Raw genomic sequence first — 19940 nt, 5'->3', positions numbered from 1 at the left:
AGTGAAATAATGTGAGCAACTGTTCGACTCGTGTACAGCCAAAAGGAGACCAATGTAAGGTGACCAGATTTCTCAGACAAAATCCGGGGACATTTTCAGCTCAGAAGCGTATTTACCTAAAAACAAGTAATGTTTTTATTTTTGTAAAACTTAAAACGGGGACACTAGACCTAGAGCTGTTCTCATTAGGGGCTGAGCCCCCCAAGGTCTGATCCTAGACCCACCCCTGCTGCTACTTCCTACTCCACTCCACTACACCTCAAGATAGAAAGTCCTAATATTTCAAGATAAAAAATCCATCCTTATACTTTAAGATAAAAAGTTCTAATATTTCAAGATAAAAAGTCCTAATATTTCAAGATAAAAAGTCCTAATATTTCAAGATAGAAAGTCTTAATATTTCAAAATATAAAGTCCTAATAGTCCTAATATTTCAAGATAGAAAGTCCTAATATTTCAAGATAGAAAGTCTTAATATTTCAAAATATAAAGTCCTAATAGTCCTAATATTTCAAGATAGAAAGTCTTAATATTTCAAAATATAAAGTCCTAATAGTCCTAATATTTCAAGATAGAAAGTCCTAATATTTCAAGATAGAAAGTCTTAATATTTCAAGATAGAAAGTCTCAATATTTCATAATGTTGTAATGTTTACTGAACTACTGACAGCTTTTGCTTTACTGCTCAAGGCTTGTTTCTGCAACAGCTCATTGAGAATCAGATACAACAAAAACTACTGAGGACATATTTTCCTTTGACAGTGATGCAGTATTAAACGAGATCGCTGCAATGTAAGTTAATAGGATAATTGTCCAGCTTGTATTTACGTTCATAAAAGTTCTTGTTTAGCTGCTACAGACTCAGATTAATATTCTAAGTGTCTGACAACATTATGGGAAGGATTTCTAAGGAGGTCGACCTTTCTGTTAAAGATTAAGATCCTTTTTAAAACATAAAAGTCCGCGAAATTGCGTTCGCTAAACGCACCAGACTCCATGTAAATAATCAGTGATTTTAGCATCGTAACACACGGCTTCTAAAACCTCTCTGAGCACCGCGGGCTCTGGCTGCCTGGAGCCTGCGTGTGTTGGGTGCGAGACTATCGGCTACGTTTTGTCAGTTTTTTCTTTCTTTCATTCCAATTTCGGGTCTTTCAGTCACAGTGAAAACCGGGGACATTTCCGGGGACAGATCCAGCCGGGGACAGGTAGCCAAAATCGGGGACTGTCCCCGGAAACCGGGGACGTCTGGTCACCCTAGACCAATGTCAACTTTTTTATTTATTTTTTTCAAAATTGCCAGTCTTTATTTCCCCCACTGAACTGACTTGAAGCATGACCATAGCCAGAGCAGGAAGCGAGCAGCGGGGAGGAGCAGTTATATCACTGCTGATTGGCTACAATCTAGAGAACGTTTGTATAGCATTACCGATTGGACGAGAGCGGCGCGCCAAAGATCACGTGTCCCTCTTTTCGCGCGAAACTGTTGCTGTGTTGTCGGGACTGTAGCGTGCTGTGTCTGTCCTGAGGAAAGCGGTACGGCTCTGTGAAAAGGTTTTTGAGTCTTTTATTCCAGTTTGACGGTGTTTCAGCATGGATGTTGCCACAGCAACTGCGGAGAATGCCGGAGAGATGGTGAAAGACGAGTTGGCTGAAAAATGCCAGAAGCTATTCCAGGCTTTCTTAGAGGAGTAAGTCAGCCAGCAACTGGCTTCATTGTATTGTTGCCGGCCGAAACAGGCTGTGCACGCGTTAACAGCATGATGCATCACGTTTCAAAGTTTCGTTATCAGAAACTATGAGGATTCCCTGCTGTGCTGATCGGCTGTTGTTCATGTATAACATTTACCTTTGTCCGCTGCCTGAATCCGTATAGGTTCCAGACAGGCGATGGGGAGGTGAAGTACGTCCGGGAGGCCGAGGAGCTGATCAGGCCGGAGAGGAACACGCTGCTGGTGAGCTTCACAGACCTGGAGGGCTTCAACCAGGAGCTGGCTACCACCATCCAGGAGGAGTACTACAGGTGAGCCAACCGCATCAACCCCCACTGCGTGGCACCTTTGTGGCCTTGCAGCCTCAGTTTGATCTCTGTTGACGATGCTGGAGTGAACAACACTTTCACTGTAACCTGAACTCACCAGTAAAACTGATGTTCTAATCTTTAGTAGTATACAGTGTGTATTGGTAAATAAACAGCCAGCAGGTGCATTGGCAGTCATGGAGAGGCAGCTGTGGATTAACATTAAACAATCGTGTTTTCAGAGTTTACCCCTTCCTTTGCCGGGCAGTGCGCAACTTTGCTCGGGATCATGGGAATGTTCCTCTCAACAAAGAGTTCTACGTAGCCCTTGAGGAACTTCCCACTAGACACAAGTAAGTGACATGACAAACCTACGTCAGTTGCTGGTTTTGGTGTGAATCACTGTGCACACACTTTGTTGGCATATGATATATGGCATACTATACTGGGACTTCCCATACTGTTGTTGTCTCAGTAGAAATAATGAAGTTGCTGTAATTTTATCTTTGGAATTACATTTACTCTAAGACTTTATTAATTTGTTAAATTATCAAAGCTAGAGCAGTATATCAACCCTTTTCTTGTGTGTAATCTAGGATCCGTGAGCTGTCATCCATGCGCATCGGCACCCTGGTGAGGATCAGTGGTCAGGTGGTGAGGACACACCCAGTACACCCTGAACTGGTAAGAGTCAGCACATGCACATGATTAGTGGTGTGCGGTAGCATCCAGATGTGCTTCATGCTTAAAAAACCAAATGAAAGTTGTGCATATATAGTAATGTTGAGCATGTCTGTTACAGCATTATCTTTTGTGACTTTGCAGGTGAGTGGCACCTTCCTGTGCATGGACTGCCAGGCACTGATCAAAGATGTCCCTCAGCAGTTCAAATACTCCCCACCTACCATCTGCAGAAACCCTGTCTGCAACAACCGCTCCCGCTTCCACCTCGACACGCACAAATCCAAGTTTGTTGACTTCCAGAAGGTAACTATGAGATAGAGGATGTATATGTGCATATGCATAAATGGGAAACATGTTTACTGATGACAGCTTGAGCTATCTGATTGAGTCCAACTCTGTGTGTTCAGGTGCGTATCCAGGAGACGCAGGCGGAGCTGCCTCGCGGGTCAATCCCACGCTCCCTGGAGATCGTCCTGAGGGCCGAGGCTGTGGAGACGGCTCAGGCTGGAGACCGCTGTGACTTCACCGGGACCCTCATCGTCGTGCCGGACGTCTCTCAGCTCACCACCCCAGGTGGGATTTTTGACCACACACTTTGAGCCTTAAATTCACTTAAGTTGTCCTATAGTGTGACTGCATGAAAGCAGTAACATATTTGAACAAATTGACATTAGTTTTACTTATTTCACACCTCATGACTATATGTCTGGGCGTCCCGTCTCTAGGTGTGCGAGCAGAGACCAGCACCCGCGTAGGTGGAGGACCCCAGGGCTTTGAGGCTGAGGGTTTGAAAGGACTGAAAGCTCTGGGCGTCAGAGAGCTTTCATACAGGCTGGCCTTCCTGGCCTGCAACGTGGCCCCGACCAACCCACGAGTAAGAGATGCACACAAGCTAATAATGAATGCGTTTCCATAGCAATCGCACCCACAGCATTGTTCTCACCCAAACCAAAAATGCAAATAAAGCTCCAAACAAACCTGGAGTTCACTTACAAGTGTGTGTTTTCCCTTGTGGTAGTTTGGGGGTAAGGAGCTGCGGGATGAGGAGCAGACTGCAGAAAGCATAAAGAGCCAGATGACCGAGAAGGAGTGGGAGAAAGTGTTTGAGATGAGCCAGGACAAGAACCTGTACCACCACCTGTGCACCAGCCTCTTCCCCACCATCCACGGTCAGTGCTCGAGACCACTGTTGGAACATTTTCTCTATTCCGGAAAACTTTGTTGAAGGTTAATAAAGTTGCAGATTTTCAGTTTATCGGTGACCGTGATTTGCAGGCAATGACGAGGTGAAGCGCGGGGTCCTGCTGATGCTGTTTGGAGGCGTTCCAAAGACGACTATGGAGCGAACCTCGCTGAGAGGAGATATCAATGTCTGCATTGTAGGAGACCCCAGTACTGCCAAGAGCCAGTTCCTCAAGTATGTAACACAATACAAATGACCAGTAACTACTTGTATATGGTATATACTTGTACTATACATTGTAATCCATCAGAGGACTGAAAGTATTGACTGTGTGCACAGTCAGTCTGAATGGTAATTTTAAATGTGCGTGTAGGCACGTGGAGGAGTTCAGTCCCAGAGCAGTGTACACTAGCGGCAAGGCCAGCAGCGCCGCCGGTCTGACGGCAGCGGTGGTCAGAGACGAGGAGTCCCACGAGTTTGTCATCGAGGCTGGAGCTCTGATGCTGGCGGACAACGTGAGTGTTAAAAGTCATAAAGCAGGCAGTGATGGACATTACTTAGTGTATTCTGTGGTATTGATGGCAGTGATTTCTTCCAGGGCGTGTGCTGCATTGATGAGTTTGACAAGATGGACATCAAGGACCAGGTGGCCATCCATGAAGCCATGGAACAGCAGACCATCAGCATCACCAAGGCTGGAGTCAAGGTAATGCAGCCAAATGAAACGGCTCGTGGGAAGAATACACATTCTGAAATTCGAGACTCACCGTGGTGTTTCCTTAAGGATTACGACGTTTTGGGAGGCTAAAACTATTTCAGAAATTTGTCCAACATTACTGACTGCGGTGTGATAAAGGTTAAAAATAAAGATAAAAAAATGTATTTCACACCTCATTTTAATCAAGAGAAACCTCAAAGCCCATTTCTATAACATAACCATACGAAATCAATACTACAATTGTACTACTACAATTTACAACTTGCATCCAAGATGCGCTGTTCTATAAGCCAAAACTAAAAGGAAGCCTTTCAGTCATCTCTTCAGTAGAATAACCAGACTCTGTCTCCGACAGGCCACCCTGAATGCTCGCACCTCCATCCTGGCGGCCGCCAACCCTGTCAACGGGCGCTACGACCGCAGCAAGAGTCTGAAGCAGAACGTTAACCTCTCCGCCCCTATCATGAGCCGCTTCGACCTCTTCTTCATCCTGGTGGACGAGTGTAACGAGGTACGCGTGTACACAGTCTGTGCGTTTGGTCCTGCACTGATTCTTGCTTTGTTTTTGAACTTCAGATCTGTTAAATGTGTGTACATTATGTTTAATCCTCATTTTCTATAATTTAAATCATAATCTCATATCTGACGCTATAACAATCGACAGGGATTATTAACGTTTTATTTGACCTGGTCTATTGCTGCATGTTCATCTGTGTGTATCCCAGGTGACAGACTATGCCATCGCCAGGCGCATAGTGGACCTGCACACCCGCATGGAGCAATCTGTGGACAGACTGTACTCTCTGGATGAAATCCGCAGATACCTGCTCTTTGCAAGGCAGTTCAAACCTAAGGTGTGCATCTGCCTGCTGCACCGATTGTGTTTTTCATAAGGCTCACGATTTGTACACTTGTGATTCATATTTAACCGTTGCGTATACCTTGTGTGCGTCTGTAGATCTCTAGCGAATCCGAAGAGTTCATCGTTGAGCAATACAAGCGTCTCCGCCAACGCGACGGCTCCGGAGGAGTGTCCAAGTCTGCCTGGAGAATAACGGTGCGACAGCTGGAGAGCATGATCCGCCTGTCAGAGGGCATGGCGCGCATGCACTGCTGTGACGAGGTCGGTACCAACAATGATTTCCTATTTAGCGAGCACAAAAGGTGCACAGGGACTTTGGCACAGATGGTTACACAACAATCGTTTGACATTTTTTAAAAGTTTTATATTATGCTCAAATTCTGGATCCTACTTGTATTTTTGGTTTCTACTAGAACACGTTTACATGCTTTATTTAAAAAAAAAAAAAAAACATTTTTCTCATACTCTCTGAATATACCTGTATTCATACATCCTCATGAATGGAATATATAATAAATGTATATGCAACAAATACTTTATACTGTATTTCACATCTGATCAATTATGAATATATATATACCTGAAACGCTCCATCTAAGCGCCAGTCTCTTTAAGCCCCCTTTCTGATAAAGCCCAGTCTGCTCTGATTGGTCAATGACAGGGGGATGATGTAACGGCACTGTCCTATACTAGTATAGTTGTGACATCACAACCGTACGTCCTGACGGCTCATTTATAGGCACCATTTCTGAATACTGTCTGTGTGCGTTTGATACTTTCACAGTATTTATATACTTGACATGCTTAAATCACACGTTTTACAATATGGGCAAAGTGTTCTATTTAAGTGATGGTGAAATAATGTATAGTATTGTAATTACTCAGAAGCATATTGCATCATACAGAATGTTCACCTTTCTTTTTGTCTTCAGGTGCAGCCCAAACATGTGAAGGAAGCCTTCCGTCTTTTAAACAAATCCATCATCAGAGTGGAGACACCCGACATCAACCTGGAGCAGGACGACGAGCTGGAGGAAGAGGAGCAGCAGCAGCAGGATGGTACAGACAGACAAAAATGCAGTCTCTTGGAGACAAATGTACACATTAACATATAAATGCAGAAACATGACGTACGTACACTAGACCTGCAGATCATATCAGGACTGAAAGGAGACCAGTTTTTTTTTTTTTTAATCTAATGCAAACTTTATCTTTGCAGGAAACGCTGTCCCTAACGGGGTGAGTGGTGTAAACGGTCACATGGACGGTGTGAACGGGCACACCAATGGAACTAACGGACAGGTCAACGGTGTGAACGGCCACACTGAGTCTGGGACCCAGTCCAAGCCATCTCTCCGCCTGTCCTTCACGGAGTACAAACGCATCTCCAACCTGCTGGTGCTTCATTTGCGCCGGGCCGAGGAAGGTAGGAGACGGCTCTCTATACACTACTAAAAAATATATTTTTAGTAACTTCCATACTTGTTCTTTTATGATACAGTTTAGCCTTTGAACTGCTGTCTGTGTTGCAGCTGAGGAAGAGGAAGAACTGAAGAAAAGTGCCGTTGTGAACTGGTATCTGAAGGAGATTGAGTCAGAGATTGACTCAGAGGAGGAGCTCGTCAATAAGAAGGGTCTGATAGAGAAGGTCCTTCACAGGCTCGTGCACTTTGTAAGTCCACCTTCTGCTAAAAAAAAAATCAAAAGACAAGTCTTTCCAAGTTTGTACATAACTTGACCAAGTGTGTCTGCTTTTCCAGGATCACATCCTCATCGAGCTGTCTCAGGGGGGGCTAAAGGGCTCAGAATCTGCCATCCCAGAGGAAGAAGTTCTGGTTGTCAACCCCAACTATATCCTGGATGATTAAACTCCCCCCTGTCATGTCTCTGTTTTAGTTTTTCTCCACTCCCCTTACAGCTTCCATGATTGTTGATATTAAACCTCATCAATCAAGTTGGTGTTCAAGGTGTTTTTGAATGCTCATATGTAATGCATATACAAAAAAGTAGCATTGGAGATGTTGACATGTTTTGTACTGTACAGAAGATTCTGGGGCTTGTCTTAGTCAAACCTTTGTAAATATGCTGCTCTTTGTCCTCCAGTTGTTTGCTGGTTTCAGTCTGTTTGGCTCTTAGTCAGGGGAACAACCCTGATTTGTTTAGTTGTTGATTATCCATAACTGTATATTCAAGGCATATGCTGAGGCTTATAAGACTTAATGGTTTCAAGTGATGTTGTCTTTTGTAAAATTATGACTTGGAGTAAATGGAAACGTTTGTTTAATAAATAATGTTGACATAAACAAAACCGCTTGTTGCTGTTGATGATTTCCTGCAGTATTTCACAGAAGCGCTACATCGATGTTGTCCACTAGGTGACAGCAGTCACGTGGTAAATGTCACTGCGCATGCCCGACTAACATTATTCAACAAATATGGCGGCACACTACGTGACAGCAGTCGGGACAGCACTGAAAGGTAAAATAGTCCACACATGCGATAACATTGCTCGTTCTGTTAAAGTTACCCTCAAGACATTAATAGAATTTGCATCAAAGCTACCTTTGGCAGGAGTATTTGTGTAACAATAACGTCACTGTAGCGTTAACTTTATTTTCAATACATTTCGGCAAACACGTGAATTTTCATTTTACATGATGTATAACCAGACTCAACGCTCACATTAACCTCGTCGCAGAGGGGACACAAGTCGTATCATTGAAGAACAAAGGTCTTTTTTTTTTTTTTTTTTTCTTCCTGTCAGGTGTGCACCTTGTTTCCGGCCGGTGGAGCCAAACCCCGACAGTGTGTCAGTTTTTGCGGCGGCATGCTGCTCAGTGTCGACCGCTACATGTCACCCCAGCCGCCTCTCGGTGCAGCTCAAGGAGAGATCCGCAGCAGAGCAACAACACAGAAGAAACGAGGGAAGAGGAGGGTCCTGAATACATCCCCACCAAAAAGGGGAAGAACCCCATGATGGGGATTGGCTACGCCTGGTGTGTCTCTTCTCTTCTGTCATGCACACCCTTATAGTGACTAACACACATAACTAGGAAGGATTTGTAGATGCAAAAAAATAACTAAACCACACTTTTTACCTTGATTTAAATGTAGCAGGCGTATCAGCAATAACAGTAGTATTTGCAGCTGTATGGAGTAGTGCTGATGTAGGACATACATAAGTAGTATCATTAACAGCATTGCTAGTAGGAAAGAAATGTGTTCATTATTGCACACAAGTGTACATCCAACATGGACTTCTAAGACACCAAACAGTTGTTACACGTTATTTCTTACATTTAGCATTTAAATCCAAACAAAGAACTCAACTGTCACCAGCTCATCAAAGAGATTTCCCCAAAACAAATCCCAGACATTTTACTACAAAATGTAGCCTCTACGTTATTGTTGAATGAGCAATAAAATATTAATGGATTATTACAGTTAGTTACATTAGTTAGTTTTTTTAATGAAACAATATGTTTGTAATTTAGGTCTGTACCAAACATCAACAGACCATTTTTCTTTATGTAGAAGGAGCAATTTGCCTTGAGCATGCTCCGTGTTTCTCTGCACAATGACTACTGCTGCTGGGCAGCATTAGGTACAGCAGTTTTGCAAGTCCGTTTTTTATGAAGATAATATAATCTACATTACAATCTCTACACTCAACAGCACCCCAAAGTACAGCCTCAAACATGGCCATGTCGTTGATTGAAACAAGTTCAACAAAAACCTTCATGGGGGTAACGATCCTTTGCAGGGCCGTTGTATTTAGACCGTATTAGTTCAAACTAGGTGTACCTAAAAAACATACAACTACCGTAAATTGTTCCATCTAATGTTTATTCCTAGAGAGCAAAGACTGAATGATTAAATTACAAGTAGAAAAACAAACAGGAGATTGAAATCTAAAACTAAGTTAACCATGAATCAAACATTTTGCATTCCCGCTGCACTACAATGTGTGGAGTTTAGCTACATTTAGAATCAATAATGGATACTGTATGTTGCCCACCGAGTATGATAATCAATATAATTACCAATCCCCCTCCTCCAGGATGATAGGCCTACCCACTGGACTCATCGGCTTCCTCCTGGCCAAGAGAGAAGTGGACAAGAACCGACTGAAGCAGCTGAAAATTCGCCAGAGGATGAAAAGGTCAAACGAGGGAGAATATGAAGGCAGTCGCTACCGCCATCCTGCTGAGGATGTCAAACTGGACCAATGACGTACATATATGGCTGCAATGATTTCTACCAGATGCTGAATGTCACCCCTGAGACGGTGACTCCACTGCACTACAGCCCAAAGACTGATCACAGTAGAGAACTCTGAAAAACCCTCTGAGACTATTTCTTCCAGAGGGAGATGCAGGGACGTGCTTTTGACTGAGCCTTTAATCAAGACGGCTTTTTTTTGTTGGCGCTTTATTAGATTTATCTGGTTTATAAACAAAGCAGGATCATACGGCTTAGTTGACCACTTCATTGAATCGAAGGAATTATCCCATTTCTTAGCCTAAATGCTGATGTTGTATAAATATGATAAAGCAAATAAACATATACTTATAAATGTGGGAATAGAAAAATGAAAAGTATCACCAATGGTACAACATATGAAATACAAATGTTTGTTTAATATGAAAAGGCAAACATTTTACGAATCACCCTACTTTACCCCCACACTGACCATCTGTGCTGCACATATTAAAATGTCTGCCTTAGTTGTTGAGTCAAGGGTTGTATGTAACTTGGGTCTATACTGAATATAAACATGTGCAGAAGACCAGCTGGTTGAGGTTGACCATTTTGGAGCTTTTAGACACAGTAATTTGAACTCACTGACTTTCAAGAATGTTCCAATAATTTAACACCATGGCCCCGGTTTTGTCTGATCCTCCATGGGCAAACCCACCCTGCTGGCACTTCCTATCTGACCCAGATTGGATAAGAATACATGAACAGACGTGTATCAATACAATAAACGCTGGTAGACTATAAACCTGTACTTAAAAATAAAATAAAATCTAAACTCAGAAACCTCACCCTGTGAAGGCATATAGTTCCAATATAGCAACACATGGATTAAACCTTTAGCAAATGCTTGTTAATATGAAGCCATGACAACAGGTCAGAGGCTGTCATTAGGTGTACTGAGTTGTTTTTCAGGGGTGGGCAAATCTATCACTAAAGTATCAATACTACAGATACAAAGTGTAGTTTCGAGCATCCATATGAGCGTCATTAGGATTAAAACCAAAGGTTGCATCATAAAACACTTTTTTTTTTGCGCATAAACACTTGTCTTCACATCTCAGTTACTATTTACAATGAAAGTCTGCTTTGTCTTCTGACATGCCAATAATTAAAGTTCAATATTTTGAGAAATATGCTCATTCACTTGATACCTTTGCTGAGAGTTAAAAAAGGTGATTGATATCACTCATGTCTGTATGCTAAATATGAAGCAAACTGGAAACAGGTTAGCTTAGTTTGGCATAAAGACTAAAAAAAAAAAAAGAAGGGAAACCGTTAGCCTGGTCTGTCCAAATGTAACAAACCTACCAGCATATTTAAAGCTCGCTAAATAACACTTCACACCTGGTTTGTTTAGTCTGTACAAAAACGATTTCAGGAACTTACTTGTAGAAAAAAATCCAGCATACACTTTGTTTTTTTAGGGATTAAAGAAACAAGGTATAATAAGATAAGTAATTAGCTTTAGAAGTGCTGGTAGGCACTTTTCTTTTTAACCTGACAATCTTTTTATCAAACTCAGAAGCATTTAAGTAGTATTTAACAAAATACAATAAAGAGCGTATAACAGATAATGTAAAAAGAAATGCCTTATGTTTGAAAAACTAAATATTGCATTTTGTGGTATTGCCAACCCCTCCTACTGTACAGTTGTGTTCGAAATATAGCAGTGCCTTTAGAAAAATGGAATGTCAAAATTCTTCAAAGAAATTGTACTTTAATGAACACAGATACATTGGGGACACAGTACATTCTATTCCAAAGCAAAACAATTGCGCAAAGTCATCAAAACTTAAATAATAATAATAATATTTCAAATAAAGTAAGAAATGGCATGTTCAAAAGAATAGCAGTGTTTGCCATCTTTCCTTGGAAACTCAAAAATGTACTGTACAAACAAAGAATTCTTGATAAGTGAACCTAGCTGAGTATCCTAAACTAATATTTTGTCGCAAAACCACGGTTTCCGTGACTGCTTCACATCTGTGGTGCATGGAGTCAACCAACTTCTGGCATCGTTCCAAAAGGTATTGCAGCCCAGGATATTGCACTGTATTCCACAATTCCCCAGCGTTCTTGGTTTTTGCCTCATGCACTGCACTTTTTATGTCAGCCCACAAGTTTCAATGGGATTAAGGTCCGGGGATTGTGCTGGCCACTCATCAGTTGAATCTTGTTCATCTGGAACCATGCTTTGCTCGCTTGCTGGTGTGTTTGGGGTCATTATCCTGTTGAAAGGTCCACCTCAACGGCATTTCCTCCTCGCATATGGCAGCATGACCTCTTCCAGGATCCTGATGTACTGGAACTGATCCATGATCCCTTGTATGCGTTGAATCGGACCAACACCATAGTATGAAAAACATCCCCATATCATGATGCTTGCACCACCATGCTTAATGGTCTTCAGTGAGTACTGTGGCTTGAATTCTGTGTTTGCAGGGGCGTGACATACTGCCTGTGACCCTTAGACCCAAAAAGAACAATCTTGCTTTCATCTGTCCACAAGATATTATGCCATTTCTTTTCAGGCCCGTAAGTGCTCTTTGGCAAATTGTAAACGCTTTCGCACATGTCTTTTTCTCAGCAGTGGGACTTTGCGGGGGCTTCTTGCTGGAAGGTTAACCTCAATAAGACGTCTTCTGATTGTCACAGTACTCACTGTCAACGAAGGTCTTGCTTGATCCTCTTGGATCCCATCATTGGCTGAGTCTTCGCCAGTTTGGCTATTCTTCTGTCCATTCGGGGGTTCTTTCTTTTTTCTTCCTCGTTTTTCAGTTTTTTGCTCCCTTTTCAGGGCATTTGAGATCATTTTAGCTGAAAAACCAATGATTTTCTGCACCTCTTTGTATGTTTTCCCTTCTTTAATCAATTTTTTTATTAGGAACGCTCATCTTCAGAACAGTGTCTTAAACGACCCATTTTCATTTTTTTTTTCAGGAAAATCCCAAGCCACATGCCATTTTTCTTGATCCTTAATACGGATCACCTGTTAACCCCCTTTTTTTTCCCAGAATACCCTCCCTAATTGATGCCCCTCTCTAATTGAACTCACCACTGGCTATTTTTTTGAACCACCCTTTTCAGTTAACCCATCAATTTCACGAATCCACAGTATGCATGGCTGTCCTTTTGGGGTTTTGTTGGTTTTTATACCTTTATTTTACCCCCCAGAAACTTATCGGGGGTATAGAGTTTTGAAATGTTAAAAACCATTTGATTTTCTTGCTGCTGTTGAGGCACTGCTATTATTTCGAACACAACTGTACGTTAAAGCCAAACAGAAGGTGGGCCTCTTTCTTTGGCAAAATGGTAGTTTTAACATGGTTGCCCATTTTGTCAACATATATACACAGATTGGCCAGTTTCTACATGCAGAGAAGAAAGGTTGTCTGCCTCAGCTTAAATTCAGTGTCTAAAGATATTTGCTGTATTTATACTGTAGTAGTAATATCATTTTTAAACCACTGATAAGTTGCTTAATACAGAAAAACCAATATTCATCTCAGGACACATTCTTTTTGGTCATAGGATTAGCCTGTGACCAAATCTCAAATTCACCCCTAAGACATTTTCCCCGGAGTGCATCATGATTTTATAAATGTATTCTAAATGGCTGAAAACAAAGCAAAAGGTTTAAACAAAAAATAATAAAAAAGGCAAAGAATGGTTTTGGAGGTGTTAACCTGCACTCGGTTGACCCAAGTTGCTTGTGTACCCTCGGGTGCACTTATTTGGTCGAAGCACCGATAATTTGCAGCAGGAAAAGGAAAATCTGAATGATGTCAACGTAGATGGAGAGCGCAGCAAACACGTACTCCTCTGGGCTGATGGAGTGCTTCCTGTTCCCTATCAGCAGCTGCGTGTGGTACGCTAGGAACTGCAAGACAAACAAGAAACATTTAATATTACACTAAAACACGACCTGAAAGAGAGTTATACATGTACTACCACCAGGGCAACTGTGAAAAAAAATGACAGTTACAAACCACCATCAACAGGGAAATTGCGTAACACTCACCATAGTGAAAACTATGGCTCCCATCGCTGCATAAAGCATATGAAGCCACAGAATCTGCAACAACAAACAGGCATTACAATGATAAAAACTTGTGTGTTATCAGGAAGCAGTCTTTTTTTGTAATCAGCCTTATAAAAACTCACATATTTGAATGACAGCACAATAGTTGAAATGATGCCAGTCACCAACATCACAATTCCCAGGACACAGAAGAGGCCCTGGCACTTGGTGAAGTCCACCTAGAAAGAGGAACTACCGGTTGATACATGTGACCGCACAAATACACATGGCATTGAACTCCACACACACACACACACACACACACACACACACACACCACACACACACACACACACACACACACACACACACACACACACACACACACACACACACACACACACACACACACACACACACACACACACCACACACACACACACACACACACACCACACACACACACACACACACACACACACACACACACACACACACACACACACACACACACACACACACACACACACACACACACACACACACACACACACACACACACACACCACACACACACACACACACACACACACACCCTTTGTCTGGAAGCAGAAGACGGTGACAGCGATGCAGACGACGGCAGTGATTCCCAGAGCAAGAAACACTGCTTTTGTGTCGTAGTAACTAAAAACATAACAGCAACACAGAGTTATTTCTAAAGGGAAACCAACCACTGGATGTTTATATACTACTGCGTACATTTGTTTTACCTGGAAATGGATCCAGTCATGTAGGACAAGGCCAAGGTCTGTAAAAACAATACAAAAAGGTTTGTTTTTCCACCATAAAAAAATATAAAAAATACAGTCATATCACATGAGGAGAAAAAAACCTGTACCTGCCCTAAATATCTATCAATATAAAGCAATACTCAAGAAAAAAGTGACGGTCCTTCTAAATAAATGATAATACTTCATCTAATAACAGTCCACAGCGTAATAAATGGAGCCATTTTGTGCACAGAGCTGATAAAACACAGAAACAACATATCAAAAGGAATTATGCAAACAGCCAGTCGGTGTGGCGCTGACTCACTGTTCTGTCAGTTCTACTATCAAAGTCACACATCTAGCATTGGAACGATACTAGTATAGCCTAATGGAAATCTTGACTAAGAAAGCTACTGTGTTTTAGTCCAAGATAGACTTGATTCAAGTCCAGAAAACTGCCAGTAAGGATGCGTCTCCATGTCCTGATTCACAAGTCAACCACGAGTCATCCTACTTACAAAGAGGAACAGCAGAATGACGTTCCATGGGAACTTTCTCCTACAAAGAGAGTGCGATTAGAAGATTAAATGCAGTTTCGTGAATATTCTTTGTACAAATATTCTTTGTAAAACAGAGCAGTCACTCACCGGGGACCCTTACAGCAGACCAGCACAAGGTGGGTGACAATATACACAGCACTGAAACAACAAAATGCAGAGATGAATATATTGAAATTTGCAAACTTTCATTCGGATTCCTATAAAACGTAACTTTAAACGTGCTGAGGTAAATACAGTGTAGGACTTACTACGATGCCCAGTAGATAGCTTGGTTTCGCTGTACGAAGTATCTGACGGGTTGGCTGTGAGAAACAGAGGCAGAGTTCACAGCGTGACACACACAGCCACAAATACAAACAGGCACACAAAACTACACAAACACACTGTATACTCACACGAATGTGAATACGGCCACAATGGCTGTGGTGACAAGGAGCTGAGACGCCAAAATCAAATACACCTGAAAAACACATGCATACAGAAAGGGACATTACACCCCGTCGTTCCTCTCTTTGCTCTGTGACTTAAATGTAATGATTATACAATGACAGACCCAAACTAGGGCTAATTCATCATGGTGTGTGCGAAACGTGTGTTTTACCTTTCGGATGAAGGCATGACGAATGCTGAGATTGTCAAAACCGCTGTCGCTCGCCGCAAACTCATCACCTGTGTTGTCAGCAGAACAGAAACATGAGCACTGACGACAAAGAGCTACAGAAAACATGTCATCCCTCACCAATCAAGAGTTAGAGATGAGGCATCGTAACATCAAAGTTTAAAGTGATGGTTTGACATTGTGGTAAACGTAATTATTTGCGGGGCAAAGAACAGCTAGCTTGGCTCTATCCAAAAGCTAATACATCTGCCTACCAGCACCTCTACAGCTCAAAGTTGTGTTGTGATGATGTGTTACATCTTGTTTGTTTAATCTGTACAAAAATGGAATTGTTTCCAGTCTTTATGCTGAGCTAACCAACTCCAGTCTGTAGCTTCATGTGTACTGTACAGATGTGAATGTATTCATTTTATCATCTAAGGGCCCTCTACCATCCACCTAATTTGGTCTGATCTTTCAGAATTGTCGGTGTGATCTGAACCAAAATGACACAGGTGTTAAATCAAATTGAACCGTGGTGCAGTTTGGTTCTAGTGACATTTACGTTTTGGATGGTTCAGATTTTTAGACTAATTACAAGACGTTCTGCATCGTGAAACCAAAACTAACCGGATCAAATGTATGCAATGTAATTTTTGTACCTTTAGTTATAGCATCAGTATTTAGCCAGGGCCATTTTCTGAGTTCTGCTGCTTAATGTCAGGACAAAGTACCAAAATGCATCGTCCTTTAAAAGGTTTGTTATAAGTGGCACAGTGCTTAATTCACATATTAAACATTTGTTTAAATAATAAATTAGACACACACTGATATGCTCAGCAGTCCCTGTCTTACCTGAGCTCAGGATATCTGATGGTATGGTAGGTGGCATGACAGGGGGCATGGGAGGTCGACTGGGGTAGCCAGCTCCTGGCCCACCAGGGTGAGGCTGTCCTGGGTACGGGCCGGGAGGATAGCCCCCCGGCTGGCCCTGAGGATAGCCCCCCGGCTGGCCCTGAGGATAGCCCCCCGGCTGGCCCTGAGGATAGCCCCCCGGCTGGCCCTGAGGATAGCCCCCTGGCTGGCCCTGAGGATAGCCCCCTGGCGGGCCTGGATACATAGAAGGTCCAGCGGGGTAGGGAGCAGAGGGCTGGCCTGGCTGGGGACCACCAAAGCCAGGGAAGCCATACGCAGGGGGTGGTGGGTAATTTTGACCCTGAGGTGCATACAGCAAGTCCTGGGTGTCATCGTACCCTGGAGGGTAGACTGACTTGGACATTTTACCTAAGGAGGGAAGTTGGAGAAAATACAGTTTACGTCTGTTTCACATTCAATGTACACAAGCTAAGAGACTAACCCATAGTGGTATTATATAAGCAATTACAAACATGTACACATAAATGGGTAATACTGGCTTCAGTTACAAAAAAAGTACAGACTGGCATTAGGCCAGTGTACTGAGCAGCTGTTGGTGTGTGTGTGTGTGTGTGTGTGTGTGTGTGTGTGTGTGTGTGTGTGTGCACATATTTATCTACATGCCAAGATTTGGCTAAACATAATACATCATACTTGAATTTGACCTAAAGGGTACATTTGAGGTTGTATCAGGTTAAAGTGAACATGTGGTTCTACTAACCAATGTGGTCCCAAAAAACACCACAGGCTCAGGAACCACCACATACATCTCTGAGGGGAATGTCTTATAATAGACCACACACCCATTCATACACGTCACATATGGCCAAACTACTCCATGTTCCTACATATAATAGACAACACACCCACTCATATATATATATATATATATATATATATATATATATATATATATATATATATATATATATATAATATATAATGTTGTCACATATGGCCAAACTATTCCATGTTCCTACGTAGCCTATTAAAATAGCTGTGGTACGTTTACAGGATATTGTTAGTGCTTTAACAACAAAATTAACCCACTTTTACAACGTGAATAATTTGAGTTTTCAAAACACATTTCTCCCAAAAATGGATTCACCCATTTTCACCAATATAAACACTAAGCCACCATATTGAAAAGAAGTATCCGTTTAAGTAGGTTGCTTTTTGCTCACGCATGTATTCACTGGGGCTTTTTAGGAGAATATGCACCGTAAAGGAATTCAAGAGCTGGCTCCACCTCATGCTGCCATTACATCACATCCAGAGCACCAAGCAACAGAGCAGAAAATACTCAATGGAAAAAGTGCTTCAGAGTATCTGCAGTTACAGAAGGCACCACAGAACCGGTCACTTCTTTGGTCATTGAGACACAGTTAGCAACTGAGAGGGCTAAAGGTGTTTGAATGGGAGGGTGTTAAATCTTCTCTAGAAAAGTTAACATGAAGCCTGTCATTTGGACAGACATCATCTTTTTGTAATAACTAAAACAATAACAGTGTGAACCGGTTTGACAAAGATTTTCATTTTTACTTTTTGTTGCAACTGTCTAAGGTTTTGACTTTGAACATGTTCATATATATATCTATCTGAGGCTGTTGTTGAGTAGATAACCCACAAGGTGTCTTTTAGCTTATATTGGTGAGGATCTACTACTGTTTCCAAAACAATCTTCCTGCATTTGGCCTTTGTCATCATGACTTTTCAGCCTTCTTCTTTCCAACTCATGTGATCTTGCATTGTTTACTCTTTACTCATTGTAACTGACACTGACCATCAAATAAAAACCAATGTCAAAACATCCAGATTTTGTATTAACCCAATAACTTGTGTTTCTTTATTTTAGGACTATTTTTGTTAAGTGTTTCTTTCTGTTATTCATTCAAGCCATAGGAAAGGGTCACCAAGTTTTCTTCAGGGACTATACAAAAAACATTGTGTGTGTGTGTGTGTGTGTGTGTGTGTGTGTGTGTGTGTGTGTGTGTGTGTGTGTGTGTGTGTGTGTGTGGGGGGGGGGGGTGAATTTTAATTATTATTTTGATCGTTGGTAAGTTTCACTGATGATTAAAGATCAAATGATCATTTGAGTAATCGAGAAAACATTTGTCCAATTAATAAATAATGAAATCATCGTTACAATCGCTGTTTTCCCCCCAAAGTGAAACATAAGCCCCCCCCCCCCCCCCCACCACACTTCCCTAGCGTCCATTACTGTTGTTCAGCTACGTCAGCGGTGTTTGAGACTATGGGCAGTATGGTGCAGACAACTGAATGAACGAATCAAGAGGAATATGCCCATCAATGCACAACAAGTTATCACACCAGAGGAAACCAGGTGGAATTTATTAGTTATGGCTTAATAGTTACAAATTTAATTAATCATGGCTCCATTCGCTTTCAGGTATGTCTGGGGCCCTGGTCCTATGCATGCTGGCCCACTGGGACTGAATGAAGCCATCTTTAATGTCTGTGGTTACACCTTGGATTTTACTAGTATGACAGTTAAAATGTCTGCCCTAAAACCCTAGACTGTTCCCGGGTTACATGATGCGCTGTTGCTATATGATGCAGCTGAGAGCTATGCAGTAAACAAACCACCCAGTGTGTAAACGTAACCTCATACTGGCAGACAGAAAATATGTTCACTGTTCTGTAGCATGGGTTACCTATTGCTAAATGAAACTTTAACTTTGGAACTTAACTGAACACTGAGATTGATGAGCTGTTTCAAACACAAGGCTGACTACACCCACCCCTCTCCGTCTAGAGAGAAATAAACCCCAGCTCACAAAAAGTCTTTTCAGGTGAGTGGCGTTAGCCTGCAGCACACACAGAGCTACATTGCCATGAATTAGCTAACGAAAAATACACCAGTAACTAGTAACAGGTCCAATTCAATGTAAAATGTATTTCCTGGACCATTGACCCCCTATGAAAACATCTTGAAAGAGCTCCACTTACCAACTATGAGATTTCAACGAAGGAAACAGTCTGGTCGTAACCTGATATTTCTTAGCAGTAGAATGGGAAAACTCGAAGTCTTTCCGGTGTCGGAAAGTCCTCTGTTTCCTAAAAACTTCAAAGTACCGAAGAGATTCGGTTAGAGTTGTGGTTAATATGAAGTTTTTCGACGGCCTGCCCGTCTGTTCTCTCAGATGTGTCCTGTGTGTCCAGCAGCAGTTAAGAACATTTCCCGGAACACTGAAGAGCAGGGTGGAGTCCAGAGGAATCTGTTAAACACCACAAAAAAAATACGCGCAGACGCGCGCGCGCGCACACACACAGGGCGTGTGTGTTTGTATGGAAAACCAAGCCCAGATGGCTTTAGCCGACTTATTTT

General features: G+C 42.1%; 3 protein-coding genes across 4 annotated transcripts; 2 read left to right on the top strand and 1 right to left on the bottom strand.

Moving 5' to 3' along the window:
* The first annotated feature begins 1426 nt into the window (after positions 1-1426).
* On the top strand, positions 1427-7768 carry mcm6 (minichromosome maintenance complex component 6). Its single transcript, XM_032530877.1, has 18 exons — positions 1427-1691; positions 1877-2023; positions 2263-2373; positions 2617-2704; positions 2846-3007; positions 3112-3277; positions 3430-3578; positions 3723-3873; positions 3980-4121; positions 4261-4402; positions 4486-4593; positions 4961-5116; positions 5331-5459; positions 5564-5728; positions 6400-6526; positions 6687-6893; positions 7000-7139; positions 7228-7768. The coding sequence occupies exons 1-18, from the start codon at positions 1594-1596 to the stop codon at positions 7333-7335; spliced, it is 2496 nt and encodes an 831-aa protein (XP_032386768.1). The 5' UTR covers positions 1427-1593; the 3' UTR covers positions 7336-7768.
* A 64-nt stretch (positions 7769-7832) lies between these two features.
* si:ch73-71c20.5 (DUF4748 domain-containing protein) lies at positions 7833-9779 on the top strand. Its single transcript, XM_032530925.1, has 3 exons — positions 7833-7945; positions 8232-8463; positions 9528-9779. Exons 1-3 carry the CDS (start codon positions 7903-7905, stop codon positions 9697-9699), a joined length of 447 nt encoding a protein of 148 aa, XP_032386816.1. The 5' UTR covers positions 7833-7902; the 3' UTR covers positions 9700-9779.
* Positions 9780-12835: 3056 nt separating this feature from the next.
* On the bottom strand, positions 12836-19828 carry LOC116698767 (protein lifeguard 3). 2 transcript variants are annotated; one of them, XM_032530908.1, is made up of 13 exons: positions 19562-19828; positions 16740-16960; positions 16532-16667; positions 15680-15747; positions 15474-15538; positions 15327-15380; positions 15166-15216; positions 15037-15076; positions 14519-14556; positions 14344-14432; positions 13892-13986; positions 13749-13802; positions 13353-13607 (listed from the first exon to the last, which is right to left on the bottom strand). In XM_032530908.1, exons 2-13 carry the CDS (start codon positions 16953-16955, stop codon positions 13458-13460), a joined length of 1056 nt encoding a protein of 351 aa, XP_032386799.1. In that variant the 5' UTR covers positions 16956-16960; positions 19562-19828; the 3' UTR covers positions 13353-13457. The 2 variants fall into 2 exon arrangements, with proteins under 2 accessions (XP_032386798.1, XP_032386799.1); XM_032530907.1 differs by having other exon boundaries at positions 12836-13607; positions 16532-16960.
* Between the last annotated feature and the right edge of the window lie 112 nt (positions 19829-19940).

Source organism: Etheostoma spectabile, chromosome 12 (genome assembly GCF_008692095.1).
Source record: "Etheostoma spectabile isolate EspeVRDwgs_2016 chromosome 12, UIUC_Espe_1.0, whole genome shotgun sequence".
Taxonomy (NCBI): domain Eukaryota; kingdom Metazoa; phylum Chordata; class Actinopteri; order Perciformes; family Percidae; genus Etheostoma; species Etheostoma spectabile.
The sequence above is the reverse complement of the archived record's forward strand: the minus strand, read 5'-3'. Positions and strand labels throughout refer to the sequence as shown.

What these genes read in the sequence shown, in the direction of transcription:
- mcm6 (XM_032530877.1), top strand. Translation starts at nt 1,594, where the DNA reads ATGGATGTTGCCACAGCAACTGCGGAGAATGCCGGAGAGATGGTGAAA. An exon ending in TGGCCCCGACCAACCCACGA is followed by an intron (nt 3,579 to 3,722) that starts GTAAGAGATGCA and finishes CCCTTGTGGTAG; the next exon opens with TTTGGGGGTAAGGAGCTGCG. An exon ending in TTTGCGCCGGGCCGAGGAAG is followed by an intron (nt 6,894 to 6,999) that starts GTAGGAGACGGC and finishes TCTGTGTTGCAG; the next exon opens with CTGAGGAAGAGGAAGAACTG.
- si:ch73-71c20.5 (XM_032530925.1), top strand. Translation starts at nt 7,903, where the DNA reads ATGGCGGCACACTACGTGACAGCAGTCGGGACAGCACTGAAAG. An exon ending in AGTCGGGACAGCACTGAAAG is followed by an intron (nt 7,946 to 8,231) that starts GTAAAATAGTCC and finishes TCTTCCTGTCAG; the next exon opens with GTGTGCACCTTGTTTCCGGC. An exon ending in ATGGGGATTGGCTACGCCTG is followed by an intron (nt 8,464 to 9,527) that starts GTGTGTCTCTTC and finishes CCCCTCCTCCAG; the next exon opens with GATGATAGGCCTACCCACTG.
- LOC116698767 (XM_032530907.1), bottom strand. Translation starts at nt 16,955, where the DNA reads ATGTCCAAGTCAGTCTACCCTCCAGGGTACGATGACACCCAGGACTTG. An exon ending in GTGGCCGTATTCACATTCGT is followed by an intron (nt 15,381 to 15,473) that starts GTGAGTATACAG and finishes TGTTTCTCACAG; the next exon opens with CCAACCCGTCAGATACTTCG. An exon ending in ATGACTGGATCCATTTCCAG is followed by an intron (nt 14,433 to 14,518) that starts GTAAAACAAATG and finishes TTATGTTTTTAG; the next exon opens with TTACTACGACACAAAAGCAG.